This window comes from Pan troglodytes, chromosome 6 (assembly GCF_028858775.2).
Source record: "Pan troglodytes isolate AG18354 chromosome 6, NHGRI_mPanTro3-v2.0_pri, whole genome shotgun sequence".
Lineage (NCBI taxonomy): Eukaryota > Metazoa > Chordata > Mammalia > Primates > Hominidae > Pan > Pan troglodytes.
Genome location: NC_072404.2, coordinates 166,205,177 through 166,222,863, shown reverse-complemented (window position 1 = coordinate 166,222,863; position 17,687 = coordinate 166,205,177). Strand labels below are relative to the sequence as shown.

General features: G+C 55.3%; 1 protein-coding gene across 4 annotated transcripts; it reads left to right on the top strand.

The window, feature by feature from the left end:
* Positions 1-1,113: 1,113 nt before the first annotated feature.
* IQCA1L (IQ motif containing with AAA domain 1 like) lies at positions 1,114-15,690 on the top strand. 4 transcript variants are annotated; one of them, XM_063815847.1, is made up of 20 exons: positions 1,114-1,222; positions 1,831-2,158; positions 3,153-3,272; positions 3,571-3,756; positions 6,105-6,176; positions 7,555-7,760; positions 8,651-8,735; positions 9,230-9,352; positions 9,505-9,580; positions 10,004-10,110; positions 10,898-10,981; positions 11,072-11,127; positions 11,962-12,044; positions 12,197-12,304; positions 13,071-13,270; positions 13,498-13,560; positions 13,733-13,819; positions 14,109-14,286; positions 14,686-14,924; positions 15,475-15,690. In XM_063815847.1, the coding sequence occupies exons 1-20, from the start codon at positions 1,212-1,214 to the stop codon at positions 15,580-15,582; spliced, it is 2,520 nt and encodes an 839-aa protein (XP_063671917.1). In that variant the 5' UTR covers positions 1,114-1,211; the 3' UTR covers positions 15,583-15,690. The 4 variants fall into 4 exon arrangements, 3 of the variants coding, with proteins under 3 accessions (XP_063671917.1, XP_016813923.4, XP_063671918.1); XM_016958434.4 differs by lacking the exon at positions 13,498-13,560; XM_063815848.1 differs by lacking the exon at positions 13,498-13,560 and having other exon boundaries at positions 1,119-1,222; positions 13,071-13,252.
* Positions 15,691-17,687: the final 1,997 nt, after the last annotated feature.

Below are 17,687 nucleotides of genomic sequence, written 5' to 3'. Positions count from 1 at the left end.
GCTCACTGCAACCTCTCCCCATCCTGGGTTCAAGCGGTTGTCCTGCCTCAGCCTCCCGAGTAGCTGGGATTACAGGCATGTGCCACCACGCCTGGCTAATTTTTATATTTTTAGTAGAGATGGGGTTTCACCATGTTGGCCAGGCTGGTCTTGAACTCCCAACCTCAGGAGATCCGCCTGCCCTGGCCTCCCAAAGTGCTGGGATTACAGGCATGAGCCACTGCGCCCAGCCTGGAATCTGCATTTTAATGAGACCCTCAGGTAGCTCATAGGCACCTTCGAGTTCCTCCTCTTTGCTCCTCCTTGCCGCTATCTCCCTTCTGTCCCTTTCCCTGGCCCTGTTCCTCTTAGATTTACTTATTCATAAGCCTCGACGTGACACTGAGCCAAAAAGCTCACCCCAGCTGACCAGCCTTAGGCTGCTAGCGGTATAATATTTTGTCTTTTAGGAAAAATTATCTCCTGAACTTGTAGCAGTGACGGGAGGTGGTACCCACAGGTGACCAAGTGAGCCCCAAGCATGCAGAACAGCATCCACTATACTTTCTAGCATGATGCTTCACACGGGTCTGGCTCATGGGAATGGTGTGAACTCTTGGCAGGCCCCAGGGAGGCAAGCATGGTTATGCTCACTTTCACCCAAGGGGGCAACTGGGACTTCAGGGCCTTCTGACTCCAAATCAGTGCCTTTCCCCTCCACCACACGGGCTTCCCCGTGCTGTCATCCAGAGAGTGAAGGAGGGCTGTGGGGCTCAGGAGGCGGGGGCTGAGAGAAGGAACAGAGGCCGCTGAGAGTGAGAAGCTGCGGTGATGCCTTGTTAGGGGGTAATGTCTTTAGGACAGATGTATCCAGAGCGCCAAAGGTTTCAGGGGACTTCAAATAGAAACTTATTTTACTTGTTCCTTACAAGAAAAATGGCCAAAGTTGGACAACATGTTCTGCCCTAAGCTTCCAAAGTTTGCTCTGCGGGAGCCTGCAGCCACCCACCCACAGTCCCTTCAGCGCGCTGCTTCCAGGACGTCCTCCGAGATAAATGTCCCCGATTCTGCACCCACCAGCTCCCTCGCCTCAGCCCTAGAACACTGGTACAATGGGTCAGAACTCTTAAAACCAGGCTGTTCTGCCCTGTGGCCCTGGAAGTCAGGGAGCCACAGAGGTTCTATGAATTCCACCACCAGCAAACAAGGGGCAGCGTGGAGGAGTGGACACAATGTCTGAGGGGTGAGTGAGGGGCTGGAGTGGGGCTCCCAGGGCAGAGAGAGCAAAGGACAGAGTACCTCCTTGGTCCTGAGAGGCTGGGGCAGAGTGGCGATTTGGGCACTGGGCCACCCCAGCTGCTGCTGCTGCCCTGGCAGCTTTCACTGTGGAAACTTCCCTCCGATGGTTAATTCCAGAACCAGGGCTCTGCTCTGGGGAAGGGTCCCTCCTCCACATTCATCCCTCACCCCCACTTCCCACCCACCAACCCATATCACTGCAGCATCCGTGGGCTGCCCCACACCTTGAGGGCCCCACTGCCCCTGACTCCCAAAGACCCCTTCCTTACCAGAGCCCCAAGCCTGGGCTGGCTTTCCCCCAAACCCCCAAAGGTCATGCCCATTCTCTCTGCTAATCCTACAGCGGAGCCCAATCCCACACTCTCCCTAAGACCAGGTCGGTGTCCACTCATTGCCCTGCGGGCTCCTTACCTCATTGAAGTCCATTTAGGAGCCATGAGTGACATCACACCTTCTGGTACCCCGAGCCCACACTCCTCAAAAGGCCAGGCTGCTCCGTCTCCCCACTCCTCCGTGGCTCAGAGCACGCGGCACCCGCCACCCTCTCCCCAGAGCTTACCAGCGCCTCTGGGAGTCCTCCCACGTGACCCTGCAGGAGCTGCTGGACCAAGAGCAGCCTCTGCTCGAACCTGTGCCCGACCGGGAGCGGCAGTCCTTCCAGTACAGGCTCGCATCGCTCTACCTGCACTACCTGGGGCTGCTGCGCCGCTTCGACACCGTCTATGACCAGATGGTGCAGCCGCAGAAGCGGCGGCTGCTGCGACGCCTGCTGGACGGCGTGGCGGGCCGCGTGCTGGAGCTCAAGGACGAGCTGGTGCACGCCGACCTGTGTGAGAACCACTGCCTGGACCGCGTGCTGCAGGATCTCAAGCTCACCCCAGTATGTGTGCGCAGCCGCGAAGCCACGCCCCCAGCCAGCTAGCGGGAGGGGAGAGGTGGGGTGGGACCGGCCTTGACCACCTGGGACATAGAGCCATGCCCTGGCCAGCTTGGGGTCGGGTTGGGTAGGGATGGGGCCGACCACCCCTGCCTACCCGCCACCCCACGGATATCCCTGGTGTTGGGACACCTGCTAGGAGAGGAAGGAGGGCAGAGAAGATCAGAGGATGGGGTTTGGCCTTGTAGGAAGGGCTTCAGGAACCTTGGCGGTGGGGGGTGTGCATGGAGGTACTTAGAGGTTGGATGGAGTCAGGGTGAGGTCCCCTGCATGACTGGGAAGACCTACGAACCGCAGGGAATTGGTGAGGAGAGTCCTTTAGAGCCTCCTCAAAGTGTGGTCCCTGGACCTGCAGCATTGACATCACAAATGAGAAACTCTGCATCCCTAACTCACTAAATCTGCACCTGCATTTTTATCAAGACCCTCCAGTGATCTGTGTGCACGGGCAAGTTCTAGAAGGCTGTTCTAGAGCACAGAGCTTCTGCGGGGCCTCCAGTCCGGCTCAGGGTTCAGTAACTGCTTCATATCCAAGACTATCTCAAAGTTTCCCCAACCAGCTGCAGCAGTGCGCTTGGTTGGGGGTGGGGGCACAGGGAAGATTCCCCAGGTCCTGTCATTCTGATGTAGTAGTCTGAGGAGGACCTAGGAATCTGCATTTAAGAGCTTCCCAGTTGATTGTGATGCACAACCAGGTCTGAGACCACTGCCACCTACCATGAGACTCCAGAATTCAACTCCAGCCAGAGGATGGGGGCAGAGGAAGAGAGGAATGACTCTTGGGGGTATCTGCCCCATTACCCTTTAAGTTTAGTCAGGACTCTAAAATGGAGGAAAACCGTGCTGGGGGTGTGTAAGCCCCTAAAAATGGTAACGGATTGGCCAGATGGCTCAGACTTTTGATTCCTGACCCTCCTCCCCCAACATTGCTCCAAAGGCTGACCTGGAGGTTCCAATCCCCAAATACTTCCTGCTGGAGCAGTCCACCACTGTGCGGGAGCGAGGGCTGATACTGGCCGAGATCCTGTCCAGACTGGAGCCAGTGTCCTCCCAGAAGGTAAACGGGGGTGACACCCTTCCAGACTCTTCCATACCCCATCTCCTGAAAGACTCCAGAATGCAGAGAGGCCCCTCCCTGCTCTCTACCAGAGTGCCCTTTAGGTAATCCCTGGCCTCCTTCAAGGCTGTTTTTGTGCTCATGGTAACCCTCCAACGCCAAGACAAGACTTGGCCTCCCAGATACTCTGGGAGGATGGTGTCCTGGTGCATCCTTTGATGGCTGGTCTCCCAGCGGCCCACCCTGGATGCAAGCTCTCCCTCATGTGCTCCTGCTCTTTTGCCCCTGCTCTGGCCAGAGCGTTACAGGAATGCACCGGACTGAGGCCATAATTCTAGTGCAAAAGGCAGAGCGGGCCAGGCAAGGCCGGCTTCGAGCCACCTTCATGCAAGAGATTCGAAGAGATGAGGAGCAGGATCGGAGGATTCAGGAGGATGGATGGCACAAGTTCAGTCAGGGCCAAGCAGCTGTCACCATACAGAAGGTAACCCTAGGTGCCCAGGAGGAGGGCCAGGGTAGAGTCACCTCATTCAGGAAGCCTGCTGGGCTCAGTAATTGATCACAGGAGTGCAAGTGCTTGGATTCTGTAGATTTCAGCTCACTGCAACCTCTGTGTCCTGGGTTCAAGCGATTCTCGTGCTTCGGCCTCCTGAGTAGCCAGGACTACAATCCTTTGACAATACGCCCAGCTAATTTTTGTATTTTTAGTAGAGATGGGTTTCACCATGTTGGCCAGGCTGCTCTTGAACTCCTGACTTCAAGTGATCTACCCACCTCAGCCTCCCAAAGTGCTGGGATTACAGGCGTGAGCCACCATGCCCAGCCCCCACAACTAGATTCTAAACCAGTCAGTACTTTAATCAGTCAGCAAGCATGTATCTTACTCGTTTATTATTTAATCTACATCTCTATTTTCAAAAGGGTTTGTAGTAGGATACCTTAAAAATCCCAGAAACAGAAGGATCATTAAAATTAGAGAAGAAAGATCCATAATAGAGTAGCAGAACAGAATAGATGATCACTCCAGAAACTCTTAAGACTGTTGAAAATGAGGCACTAAAATGTATCCTGCTGAGGCTGGAGCATTGCTTGAGCCCTGAGCAATGTGGCAAGACCCCATCTCTTAAAACAAGAAAGGATCCTGAGCCTCCTGGAAACTAAGACAGAGGGAAACTTGATCATGATGGATTAATTTGATAACTGATGTGATCTGAGCACCCCCAAACTCTGTGCCTTCTGGGTCACCTTTTAACATGGAAATAACATAATTTCCATAATTCTATCCCCTGTCTCACCTCACTGCAGAAAGCCCTTCTCTGCCCTAAGGTTCCCCGAGCATTCTTACCATCCTGGTTGTCACACGTCTCCTTTGCTCTGGACAGCCACTATGCACCTCTCTGGGTCAGCCTCTGCTGTCGGCCTTGATGTGTGAACATGGCCTCTCCTACCATTCCTTAAAATGCTGCTAACACAGGCTGACTCCTGGTGGTAGTGGTTAACAGCTTGACCAGAGACTGGAGGAGCCCCGGGAAAATTCCAGTGCAGGAACAGACCACTTTCGTTCATGCAGGTGTCACTGCCCCTAAGGCCACTGGCCCTGCTCTGTTGTGGAAGCCTCTTGCCACCTTTTCTTTCCAGGAACTGTTGACCTGGGGTGGGCCCTCTTTCTCTATCAAATCAATCTCCCCTGCCTTCCTCTCTCTCTCAAGTCCCAATACCTCAAAAACCTCTGCCTTCTAGCCCACTAGAGAAAACTTAGAACTTCCCACCAAAAGACAAAAGCAGGCAACCAACTAACAAACAATAGTGATTCTATGAAGATATATCATCTGCAAATGGGATAGATTCGTGCATTACTTATCAGTACACTGAGCATGCTGGTCTGAGGCAGGATGACTGTGTCAATGTCTGGCTTAGAAGGAGGTTCTCGACAGCAGGGCTCACTAAAGCAAAGAAGTCAAGAAGGAGGATGGACCCCAAAGATGGAGTCCCACTTCCCCTGTAGACCAAAGCAGATCATTTTGTACCTGTTGCCAGACATCAAGAGTACAGAAATATTGCGTGCTGGTCTTAGAGTCATCCAGAGCACTGAGAAAAGGAAAGAATATATGAAGGACCCAGTCATGGCGGGCCTGGCCTGTGGTGGTCACAGGAGTGGGAGGACGAAGCCCAGATGAGAAGGGCAGGAACCAGTCCCTGCTCCTGGAGGTGCCAGGAGGCAGATGGAAAGCACTGGCTGGCCCGGGCCCTGACTCTGCCTTCCTCTGCCCAGTGTCCCCACCCTCTGGCCCCACTAGCACTCAGTGATCCTGGAGTCTGAAAGTAGCTGGGCCTGGGAGAAAGAGGACGGGTCCAGCTCTGCACAGATGGGGTCTTGGGCCTGGGAGAGGTCATGTCCAGTCTCCGGCCTCAGTTCCCTTGGGTCAAAAATGTAGGATTAACTGAGGAGCTCCACAGTCCCTGCAGCGCCAGTGTCTATGTGCCTGGGTGGAATCAAGTATTTATTCCAACTGCTCTGGGGATTCTGAGGAGGGGGTGTAGGGAATGTGTAGGGTGCTTGAGCTCTGATCTGTCCCTCAAAAGATAGCAAATCAGGGTGGCGAGGGGAAGAAGAAATCCCTGGGGGGCCCTGGGGCCAGTTGGCTTGAGTGCCCACCTGAAATCACCCTGTTCCAGGCTGTTCGTGCTCAGTGTGCACCTGAGCAGGCTTGCCCAGGGCTCCTCCCCACCCCACCGGAAATCTCTAGTGTGACCCTCTCGGACCCTCTCTGAGAGACAGGCTGCTGCAGGGTGGAGAGTGTGTCCTGTGTGTCCCCTACATCCCTCCGCCAGGTGTGGAAAGGCTACCTGCAGAGGAAATGCACTCAGCAGGACCGGCGAATGGAGATGGAGTTCATTGGCATGGTGAGCTCAACCTGCCCACCATGGTGGGGCCTGGAACACAGGGCTGGCCAGGGCAGGGTCCCCACCCAGAGCACAGTCTTCTTCCAGCCCCACAGTGCCCACGGTGCTCTCCTCTCAGGCCAGGTGGAGAGCCTGGGAGAGAAAGAGGCAGGACAGAAAAGCCCCCTGGCCATATCCCTTCACACCCTTTTTCTTGTAGAAATCCGGCCCCTGGCAGCAGCTCACCTGTGGAGCCATGAGGGGCACTGTGTAGAGCATCCTGGACCCCATGTTCCCACCCCCAGCTGGAAGGGGCTGCAGGGGTGGACCCCAGAGGGAGGAGGCTATAAAGCCAGCAGGAGCAACCCCACTGCCCCCCGCAAGCCTCTGGCAGCCACGGGGAGACACCAGGGGCTGTGTTGGGTGGGGACACACTCCCCAAACCAGGGCTTTCCAGGCCATGTGCCTGTGTGCACACACGTGTGCCTGGCCAAAGTGAGTAGGCCTGGCTCCTTGAATCTGTCTATCCCCTGTTCTCTGTCCTCTCACCCAGCTGGTCTCCACTGACTTAGGAAAGGCAGGCCAAGCCTGGAGGGGTGGCGGGAGCATGCTCCCTGGGGGAAGGGCTTTGCCCCAGGCAGATCCTGTGGAGGCCTGGCTGCCAGAAGGAGCTGGGGAGGGGGCTGGGCTGGGGACTGGAGGGATTGGAGGGAAGGGAGCCTTCCCAGGTCTGGTGACATCTTGGCAGGCTGGGAGGCTACCACTGGAGGCTTGGGGCCTTGGGAGGAAGGAGGGGCCAGGGGCTGCTGTGTGGGAGTGGAGGTCAGAGACTTGTTGGGGGGCCAGAGGGCTGGACCCCCAGGAGACGAGAGCAGGCTGAAAGAGGCAGGGGTTGGCTTCAGCAGGGAGGGGTCCGTGCACGGCAGTGGGTGAGGAATGAGCCCGGCCACCCGGGCCTATCAACAGTGTGAGCTCAGCGTTTTCAGTAATTGTCTCTGTGCAGAGTGATATTTAAAATACATTTGGGAGCCAATGAGGCGGGAAAGTGGCTGCGAGAGCGGCTGCCAACTTGGCCGCGGGGCGGGGGTGCAGGCGGGGGCTGGGGCCGGAGGCTCCAGGGGAGGGTGTGCTGGGGAAATTGGGCAGGGGACAGCCTGGATGCATCTAGCAAACTCATTATTAGAGTAATTTACACAGACGAATTCGGCTCCAAACACAGTTTCTCCCGATGCAGGCATGCCCGTTGTTCCGTGTGGGTGTGTGTGCGAGGCCTTGTGTGAGCGTGGTGTTGGGGAAGGAGTGGGTACAGGCGTGTGTGCCCGAGGCTGGGGGCTGCATCCAGACTGGATGCTGGTTCCTCCCACTCCTGAGCCCCTCAGCCTCTCTTCCACTCCCCCAGCTCCCCTCACCCAACCAGGTAGAGCACCTGAGCATCATCTCCCAGGCACGCCTTGTGGAGGATGTCCGGAGGCTCCGCCAGATGGAGAAAGAGGAGGAGTTCCGGGCAGCAATGGTGAAGGCCCATGATTCTCTGGTAGAGACAGAGGGGCCTGACATGAAGGAGAAAATGAAGGAGCAAATCCGACAGTGGTTTATCGAGTGCCAGTCAGTGTCCTCAGCTGACCCTACCCTCCATCCTTCATTCCCTTCGCTCAGGGTCCCTCAGGGCTGCTCCTGCCCCATCCCCTGCATGGGTTCTGCCTTCTAGTCCAGATGGGGCCTTTTCTCCTCTACCCCCAGGTCCCCAACACACTGCTGACCCTCTTGGTTTCAACAACTTTGGGCCCCCAGTGTACAGGACCATCTCCACACCTGACTTCTCAATTCCACAAGGGAGAGAAAGTGCCAGAATAGGGTGGGGAAAGCACCCATGGATGCCCCCTGAGTGATCTGTCCTCCTGTTTGTAACAATCCATTCTCCCACCTCTCCCTCTGTCACCCTGGTCCTTTATTTTTCTCTGGTGTTCTCCATCCATCCACCCACCCTTTTATCCGCCTCTCCATCTACCTATCCATCCATCCACTCACCCGTCTACCCAACTGTCTATCTATCCTTCCATCTGTCCATCTGCCCATCCACCCACCCACCCTTCTACCTACCTCTCCATCTATCTACCCATGCATCTGCCCATCTGCCCACACCCCCTTCTACCCACCTCTCCATCTGTCTATCCATCTGTCCATCCACCCACCCACCTACCCACCTCTCCATCTCCCCATCCATCCATCCACGCATCTACCCACCCTTCTACCCACCTCTCTGTCTATCCTTCCATCTGTTCATCCACCCACCCACCCTTCTACCCACCTCTCCATCTATCCACCCATGCATCTGCCCATCTACCCACCCACCCTTCTACCTACCTCTCCATCTATCTATCCATCTGTCCATCCATCCACCAACCCTTTTACCCACCTCTCTGTCTACCTATCCACCCATCCATTTGTCCATCCATCTATTCATCTTTCTGTCCAATCATCTTATGTTCACTTAGTGACCTTACCGGCCGGTTCCCTGATTATCCGGATGCGTCTTCAGGTGGATCCTACTCAATTTTTGCAGACAAAACTCCAGAACAGGTACCCTGTTGGAGGTGGGGCAGATGGTTTTTTGTGGCAGGTGGAGCCTGAGGCTACAGAGAATAGCGAGTGGTGGGGGGTAGGGGGTCAGCCTCAATGGAGGCAGAGGTGGCTGGGGGAAATGCAGGCAGCTAGAAAGACGGCATGGGGAAGAGGAGCAAGGAGCAGCTGCGGCTGGAGCAAGCATTGTGGCTGGGAAAGGAAGGATGTCTGGGTAGACCTCAGTGGCTCCAGATCCCGTGGCCCAAGAAAGAACAGTGGCTCTGACCAGAACGCTCCTTCTTGGGCACCCTTTCTCCTTGGACCCCAAAGGAGTCTCTGCATGCTCAGCTGTCCTGACCCCATCAGTTACTCTAGGCCTAGGGAATCCTTGGTTCACCCTAGTATCAGGCCCTGAGCCTGAGAGATCGCCAGCTCTCTTCTGTAAAACCCAGGGCTCTCTTCTGTAAAATCCCCTTGATCTTCTCTGAAATGTCTTGTGTCATTGGTCACAGGTGAGAATGGAACTGGAAATGCAGGTGCAAGAGAACAGAAAAAAGGAACAAGAGAAGAGCAAGGAAAAAGGAAAGGATGAAAAAGAGAAGAAGAAAGGAAAGGAAGAAAAGGCCAAGAAGGGGGTAAGATACCTCTCAGATGCATGGTGTGAGGGACAGGGAGGAGAAGGTGTGGGGGAACTCGTGGTAGGAAGATGGGTTCAGGTAAGATTAGGGCCAGAGTCTGTGCTAGGCAGAGGTGAGGAAGTCAAGGTCAAAGAATGTTTCTATTCTAGGAAGTGGATGCGGTGTTGCAAGTGTTGCCATCCAAATTTATCCCTAGGATCTGTGCCGGGCATGAAGAATACTTAAGTAAGAGGGGAGACGGCTGGGGAAGAGTGTCTGTGCCTTGTGGGACCCGGGGCCCTGGGTCCTGCAGAAAGTGGGCGTCTGCCACATGGACCATGAAGTGGCAGTGTGGGTGTGTAGGCGAAGGGGACAACACCAAATGAGGAGAGGGAGGTATGGTGTGCTTCTTCAGGTGGGGGCGTTACAGATTTGGGTCTGAATCCTGTGGCCACAGGCCTTGGGGTCAAGCCTATCTGCCGTCTGGGTAGAAGCAATGCCAGGCTGGTGGGTGGGGACAAGGCAACCAGCCAGGGCCTGGCTCCTGACCTGTGTGCACACATGTGTCTGTGTGCACGTATGTGTGCATGTGCTTGTGCACGCATGAATGCATGTGTGTATGCACCCGGCACTCTGACCTTCATGCATCCATCCATTCTCTGTGGTCAGATACATGGAAGAACCGGTGTGAGAGCATACACCCCAGTCAGAATTATGACTCCGAGACCCTCCGGGAGGAGAAGAGGAAAGAGGTGGAGCTGGAGATCCGGATACAGGTGTGAGCACAGGGTCAGGGCTTCCCTGCAGGCCACCACCCTGTACCCTCCCCCATAACCCACATTTCCAGCCAGATTCAGGCTCCTCCCCACCCATTTCTCTGCCTCTCTCTTGTCCTGAACACCCAACCCCAGTCCCCAGCTCATCCTCGGTAGACTTTGCTGCCTCCATGCATGGTCCTAGCTCCACCTGCTGCCCACGTCAGTTCCCACCTTCCTCTGCCTCCCCCGGTCCCACTTTCTTCCAGGGCTGATGCAGCAGGGGTGTGGAGGGTATGGGAGGGGCTCGGAGCCAGGGTGTCCACACCCCACCACCATCCTCAGGAACCCTCTGATGACGTGTCCCACCCATGCCGTGGGCTTCAGGAGTGTTCAGTCATGTGATCTTTCACACAACCCATGAGGAAAGTACCGTGGTTTTCCTGATGGTACACATGGGAAACAGGCTAAGCAGTTATGCAATCATTTAGGTCACAAAGACCTCAGCGGGGGATCTTCGGTTTGAATTCCATCTGGGGGCTTCTCCGCATGTTGAAGGCTGTTAAGAACAGGGCTCCTGAGAGAGCAGGAAGAGGATTAGGACTGGGTGTGAACAGGTGCCAGGAGGGAGGGAGGAATGCAGAGGAATGTTCAGGAAGGCATCAGGGCTGTCCCTACTGCCTTCATCAGGCTCACTGGGCTCTTCTGTAAGGCTCTTCCCCTCCTTTCCATCCCTGCCTGCCTGCTCCTCTCCCACCTGTCCTCCCAGCCCCAGGCCACCCCGCCACACCTCGGCTGTCTCCCCTAGGTGGATGAGCTGATGCGTCAGGAGCTGAGGAACCTCCGTCTGGCTGTGGACAAGGAGGAAGAAAGACCCTTGAGGGCTCCAAAGGCAAGATGAGGGGCTGGGGCTGGGCAGGGGAGGGCACACAGGGGAGGCAAGGAACAGGGCACAATGACCTATGCGCTCGTTTCCAACCAGAAAACACCTGGGAAGAAAACTGGGAAAAAGAAGGAAAAAGATCTGACCTCAGACAGGTAGCAGGACCCTGTCGTGCACACTTTGCGTGGTGGTGGTGGTGGAGTAAGTCCCAGTCCAGGGACCTGACTGCAGGTCCTGGCTCTGCTGCTGTGAGACCTTGGGAAAGTCACTTTCCCTCTCTGACTCCCTGGCCTCGTTCACCAAGTACCTGCCCTGCCAAACTCACATGATAGCCGTGGGGATCAAGCAAAGGCACAAGAAAGGGCTCTCTGTACGTGAAATGCAGAGCGAGATCTCAATGGAGTTTATAATCAGGTCATTGCTCTCCACTTCCAGATCCTTCCTCCAACCTTTGCCTTAACCAGCTCTGTCTGTGCCAAAGTCATTTCCCCCTGGACTTCCCACTCTGAGACATTAAGGGACTTGTCAGTGGTCCCTTCCTGCTGACTTGTCTGGTAAAGAGAGCTCACAAGCGCCTTGACGTCAGCTGCTTGAATTTAATGTCTGTCTCTCCCAGGAGCACTCACGTCTTAAATGTAGTTTCTAAGAAGAGGGCAATGCTTAACTCAAATGACTGGATTTCTAATGGTGGACCTTTGGTCAGGGGGCAGACTCATGAGTGTCACAGAGGCCCCTGTCCCCCTCACACCCCTCTTACAGAGCACCCACTGCGGGAGGCTTGCCTCCTGGGACATTGATTTGGTGCCATACCTGATTCTGCCTGTTTGCAGGCACTGTAGATGTTTTTGACCACAGAATTGTACAGGAGAACCACTGATACCCTGTCTTCATGACAACAGCCCCCATCTCTGCCTCCATTTCCCTGTGTTCTCACTTGCTAATGTCCCTTGTGGTGGGGGGGGGGGTCTTCCTGTGCCATCCTCTGCCAGGTCTGTGGAGTCTCTGTACGAAGAGCTTGTTATTTCTGGCCTTCTAAGGAAGAGTGAGTCAGTAGCATTGAAAGACTACATAGGTGAGACCCCTCCCAGAATGCCTGTTCCCACTCTGTGGCCAGGTGCCAAGGCTCCCCTACCCCCATCCACCAGCCCCGCCTTCCCTGTGGCTGATCACCTGATTGCCACTCGGAGAGGGTGCCTGTCACTCAGTGGCTGCCTATCGCCACAGGTGACTTCCTGTATCTTGGATCCACTCTGAGTTTGGCGAAGAAGTTGCCCATGCCATCCCTGTTTGACATACGACAGAATGTGGCTTTGTATGCGGTCCTTCGGCTTGGTGAGAGGCTCTGGGGGTGTGAGGAGCTAGCTCTGGGCAGGCAGCCCTTGGGGTGAGGGCTGGGGTCAGGGTAGGGTGGCTGAGGTGGACATGTCCAGCCTGGGCCTCCAAGCCCCAGGTCCTCCTGCCCTGCCCAGGCCCTGCTGGAGGTCACACCCAGATTGGGCCACTCCAGAAATCAGGTGGGCCCTTGACCTGCTGAAAGAGCCCACACTGCCAGCCCTTACTCAATCCCAAGGGACAACCCAGGGTCTGTTCTGCTCCCAGAAGACCACCAGCCCTATACCCCCTGAGCTGAAGAGCTTTCTGAAGTGATTTATCCCATGCCTTCCTTTTTTTTTTTTTTTTTTGAGATAGAGTCTCAGTCTGTCGCCCAGGCTGGAGTGCAGTGGCACAATCTCAGCTCACTGCAAACTCCACCTCCCGTGTCCCGTGCCTTTCAATTCCACCACTCATAATCCAGGAGTGGAAGCAGATGGAATGGAAAACAGAAAGGGCGTTAGTGGGGGTAGCAGGCTCCTCCCAGACCCATGCACAGCTCCTCATACTGGAGACTCCTAAGCCATTCAAAATGTCCTGCTGCCACTCCCGGCTCCCAGACCTAGTGGACTAGGGGACCTGCTGGTGTTGGGGAAGGTAGTACGCCCTGTGATCTGCACCTCCTCCCCCAGCCCCAGGCCCTTGGCCTGACCTTACGCAGTCATCTCCAGCCCTGATTCCTGCTGCTGACCTGTCGCCTGGCTCTGGCCCATTTCCTTGCTCTCAGGCTCCCCGGATATCCACATCATGGCCCCGCTCATCCGCTCCATCCTCCTGGTGGGCCCCTCTGGCATGGGGAAGAAGATGCTGGTCAAGGCAGTGTGCACAGAAACTGGCGCCAACCTGTTCGACCTGTCGCCGGAAAACCTGCTGGGCAAATATCCTGGCAGGAATGGGACACAGATGATGGTGCATATAGTCTTTAAGGTCCGGAGCCCCCAGCTTTTGGCATTTGTGGTTCTCAGACCTGTGGCAACAAAGGAGGGTGGGCTTTGAGGTCACGTCACCCATCAGCCTACTGGGTATGATTTCAGGTGCTGAACTGGTGAGGTCTCCCTACCAACCGGGCTAGGAGCTTGGGTTCCCCCTGCAGCCCCTGTGGTGGGGGAATGAAGGGAAAAGGGAGGACACAGAGCAGTTTCTTTTCATGGTAGGATGAGACTGAATATGCAGCTCCCCCATGGGGGGCAGTGACTCAGTTTACCCTGAGGTGTGAGGTATTTGCAGCAGCAGGCTGGGAGGTGGGACTTCCAGGTGTGGGGAGTGGAGACTGGGCTCCAAGGTCAGCCCCTGCTCAAGGCTGGCCCTCATCCTGCCTTCTGACCAGCAGGGACATGACCCTTCTCCAGAGACATCTAACATCTGATTTCTACATTCTGACCCATCCAGGTAGCCCGACTCCTACAGCCCTCTGTGATTTGGATTGGAAGTGCTGAGAAGAATTTCTATAAGAAGATCCCCAAAGAAGACAAGGAGGTGAGGGAGCATGGATGTGAAGGCCGTGTGGGCAGGTAGCGTGAGCTGGGGCTGGGCTGGAAGGCCTGGGCTTGTTCAAGTCGCTCCAAACCCCAACCACTGGGGCCTTGCACATGCCCCTCTACTCCTCACACCCAGTTTCCTTGTCTCAAAGCAGGATGGGCAGCCTCCTCATCCCGCTAGGGCTGAGGTGAGGCTGAGGGTGGGGTGGGCTCTGAGAACTTGGGAGCCCCATACGCTGGGCCACTGTGCCCCAGCCCCACCACTCCTCCCTCCTCCCCTGGAGCAGATGGACCCAAAGCGGATAAAGAAGGACCTCACCAAGGCCTTGCGGCTGCTGACTCCCGGAGACCGTGTGATGCTGATTGGGACAACCTCCCGGCCGCAGCTGGCCGAGATGCGGGGTCTGTGCCGGGTCTACGAGCGGATCCTCTTCATGCCCCGGCCTGACTACGCGTCCCGCTATGGTGAGGCCTGGGGACGTGGGGACGGCTGCGCCTACCAAAGCCTGCCCACCTCCCACCCCATACCCCATTGCTGCTGCGAGCCCTCACCCCCACAGCCAGGTCTTCTGGAAGGGCTGCTGGACAAGCAGCCCAGTGGCCTGGGTCGTGGCTTTGGCTCTGTGGACGCAAGCAGGTGGTTTATGTCCTCCGAGGCTCTAACTCCTCGGGTTGAGTTGGGAGGATGACCCTTGCCTAGCTTGAGATCCGGTACCTTCCCTGGGGAAGGGGAGCTGATGGACGTGGAGCTGCTCCCCGGAGCACAAAACTCCTTCCAGATCCAGGCGGGGGCTGCTCAGGCCTTGTTGCCCCTCCCTGGTGCCCACTGCCCCTCCAGGCCCCATGTCCTCCACATGCCTGCAGTGCTCTGGAAGCGTATGATAGAGGCCCGGGGCATCCAGCCGACCCAGCACCTGGACATCAGTGCCCTAGCCAAGGTCTCCGATGGCTACACGCCGGGTCACATTCTTCAAGCCATCCAATCGGTGCTGAGTGAGCGGCGGTTCCTGCAACTGTCCAAGCGGCCCCTGGTGGCCTCCGAGTTCCTGGGACAACTGGTAAAGCTGGATCCAGTGTACAGGGAGGAGGAGGAGTCCCTGAAGGTGAGGTGGCAGGGCCAGGGGCTGTGGGTAAGCAGCGCCCTTGGGGAGTCAGCCCCCTGAAGCACACCTCGGACCCCTCCCTCTGCTCCCACAAATTACCAGAAGACAATCAGTGGAAATGTGTGTGGAGCTCAGCTGGGAAGGGAGCAGGAAATCACCAGGAAATGCCAAGGCTTCGGGGCCATCCCACCTGGTTTCCCTGAGGGTGGGAGCTTGCAAGAACCACCGAGGTATCAGGAGCCCTTTGTGGGTTCTGGTAGCAGCTGCCACCCACCTTTCCCACCCCCGAGTCAGTGCCCCTGCCAAGGATGGCCTTGGGAGTGCAGGAGAGAGGGCTGCAGGTGTGGAGGGAAGAGGGCTTGCCCACTAAGAACGGCTGACATTGTACCTGAAGCATTTGGTGGGGAGCAAGGGAAACCCCAGCACTAATAGGACCCCCAAACCCAGGAGGAGAGGAGAAGAGGCTGCTGAGGAAACAATCTGTAAAAGGGGGAGGGGTGAGGTCAGGATGGGTCTGAGGGCCTTACCACTCCTGTGCCCACCAACCCAGGACTGGTACTTCAAGACCCCACTGGGCAAGAAGAGCATGAAACACAGGGTGGACCAGTTGGAGGCCGAGGAGGCCAAGCTGGACAAGGAGAAGAAGAAAAGGAAGTGATGGCTAAGGCTTGCGGGCACCTGAGATTAGTGGCGTGGGACAGGGCAGTGGCCCAAGGGTAAAGGGATGGGGCAGAGGCATAAATGCCCAGATGACTTGGGAACAAACTCTTCTTGTCCATCCATGTCCGTGTCTTCCCACCCTTCCCTCTGTGCCCCCACCTGTGCCTGGTGCTGTCTAGCCCACACCTCTCTCCTGGGCCCTGGCCCTTGCCAGCTCACTGCCACCTCCTTGCTCTGCCTCCTAGATCCCTGTCCTCAGCCCCCACTTCCAGGTCTTCATCTCCTTGTCATTGTCCTATCCTGGCTCCCTGAATCTCTTCCTCCTTGAGGTATTTAAGGGAGAAAAAATAGGAAGAGGAGAGAGGGAAAGAGAAGAGTGGGAAGAAGGAAGGTCTGCAGTCAGATAGAAAAAGCACAGGTCTGGAAGTTAACTGTCCCTGGTTCTAAACGCACTTGGCACTAACTCCCTGTGTGACCTGGAGAGTGCTTTCCTGTCTCTGGGCCTCAGTTTTCTTACTATAAAGCAGAGAGAGATTGGACCAGGAATTTCTAAGGTCCCTTTTACTCTAGGGTTTGACTATTCTAGCAAAAGTGTCTGGGAAGTCAGGGCAGAGAGGTGCTTGGGGAGCGGCGGGGGCAGGATGGGAAGCAAGGCTCAGCAGAGGTGTGGGGAAGCGGTAGGGCTTTGTGACTAGGGTAAGGGCTGCTAGTAGACCCAATGCTGCAATGGACATGGGAGAGCAGCATTGGATCGACCCAGTTTCTCAGAGTGGCCTTCATCTCTTTCCTCTAAAGACCTGTCCCCTGGCACTCTGCCTGCCCCAGCTGTGCACTGCATCCTCTGACCACAGCCTAACCCTCAGGGCTCAATGGGATAGAGCCTCCTGCCCCTGGGGTGGGAGTCCATCTGTGGGTTTCCCCTTGCTGGGGAGGGAACAGCTCAGGGGAGAACGGGGTCAGAGAACTTAGGGAGCAGGGGCAACCATACCACCAAGGGCTGGGGAGCCCCAGAGTGTTCTCTTGGAAGAGGCAGACCCATGGACCATGTACACAGTGTGTGGATGAAGGCCAAGGTGTGTCCACAGGTAGTAAGAGACAACAGGAGACCTGAAACTATAAAACCCCTAGAAGAAAACATAAGGGAAAGCTCCATGATATTGGTCTGGGCAGAGATTTCTTGGATATGACCTCAAAAGCACAGGCAATGAAAGCAAAAGTAGACGAATGGGATTGTACCAGACTAAAAGGTTTCTGCACAGCAAAGGAAATGACAGAGTGGAGAAACAATCTACAGACTGGGAAAAAAATATTTGCAAATCAAACATCGGATAAGGGGTGAATATCCAAACTACACAAGGAACTCAAACTACTAAATAACAACAACAACAACAAAATACCCCATTAAAAAATGAACAAAGGACTTGAACAGACACTTCTCAAAAGAAGACATACAAATGGCCAACATATATTGGAAAATATGTTCAACATTAGTAATCAGATAAATGTGAATCAAAAACCACAATGAGATATTATCTCACACCTGTTAGACTGGCTATTATTGAAAAATGGAAGATAAGTGTTGGCAAGGATACGGAGAAAAGGGGACTCTGCATGGTTGGTGGTGTTGTAAATTAGTACCATTTTGAAAAATAGAATGAAGGTTCCTCAAAAAACTAAAAATAGAATTACCTTATGATTCAGCAATCCCACTACTGGGTATATACCCAAAGGAATTGAAATCAGCATGCAGAAGAGGGGTCTGCACCCCCACGTCCACTGCAGCGCTACTCACAATCGCCAAGACATGGAAACAACTGGTGTCCATCAATAGATGAATGGATTTTTAAATGTGGTGTATCTGGAGGACATTGTGCTAAGTGAAACAAGCCAGGTGCAGAAAGACAAATACCGCATGATCTTGCTTATTGTGGAATCTAAAAAAGCCAAACTCATAGAAGTAAAGGGTAGAATGGTGATTCCCAGAGGCTGGGGGCTCAAGGGAGGTGGACAGGGAAAGGGAAGACATTGGTCAGTGGGTATGATGTTACAGGTAAATAGGATAAGTTCAGGTGTTCTATTGCACAGCAAGGCGACTGTAGTGAA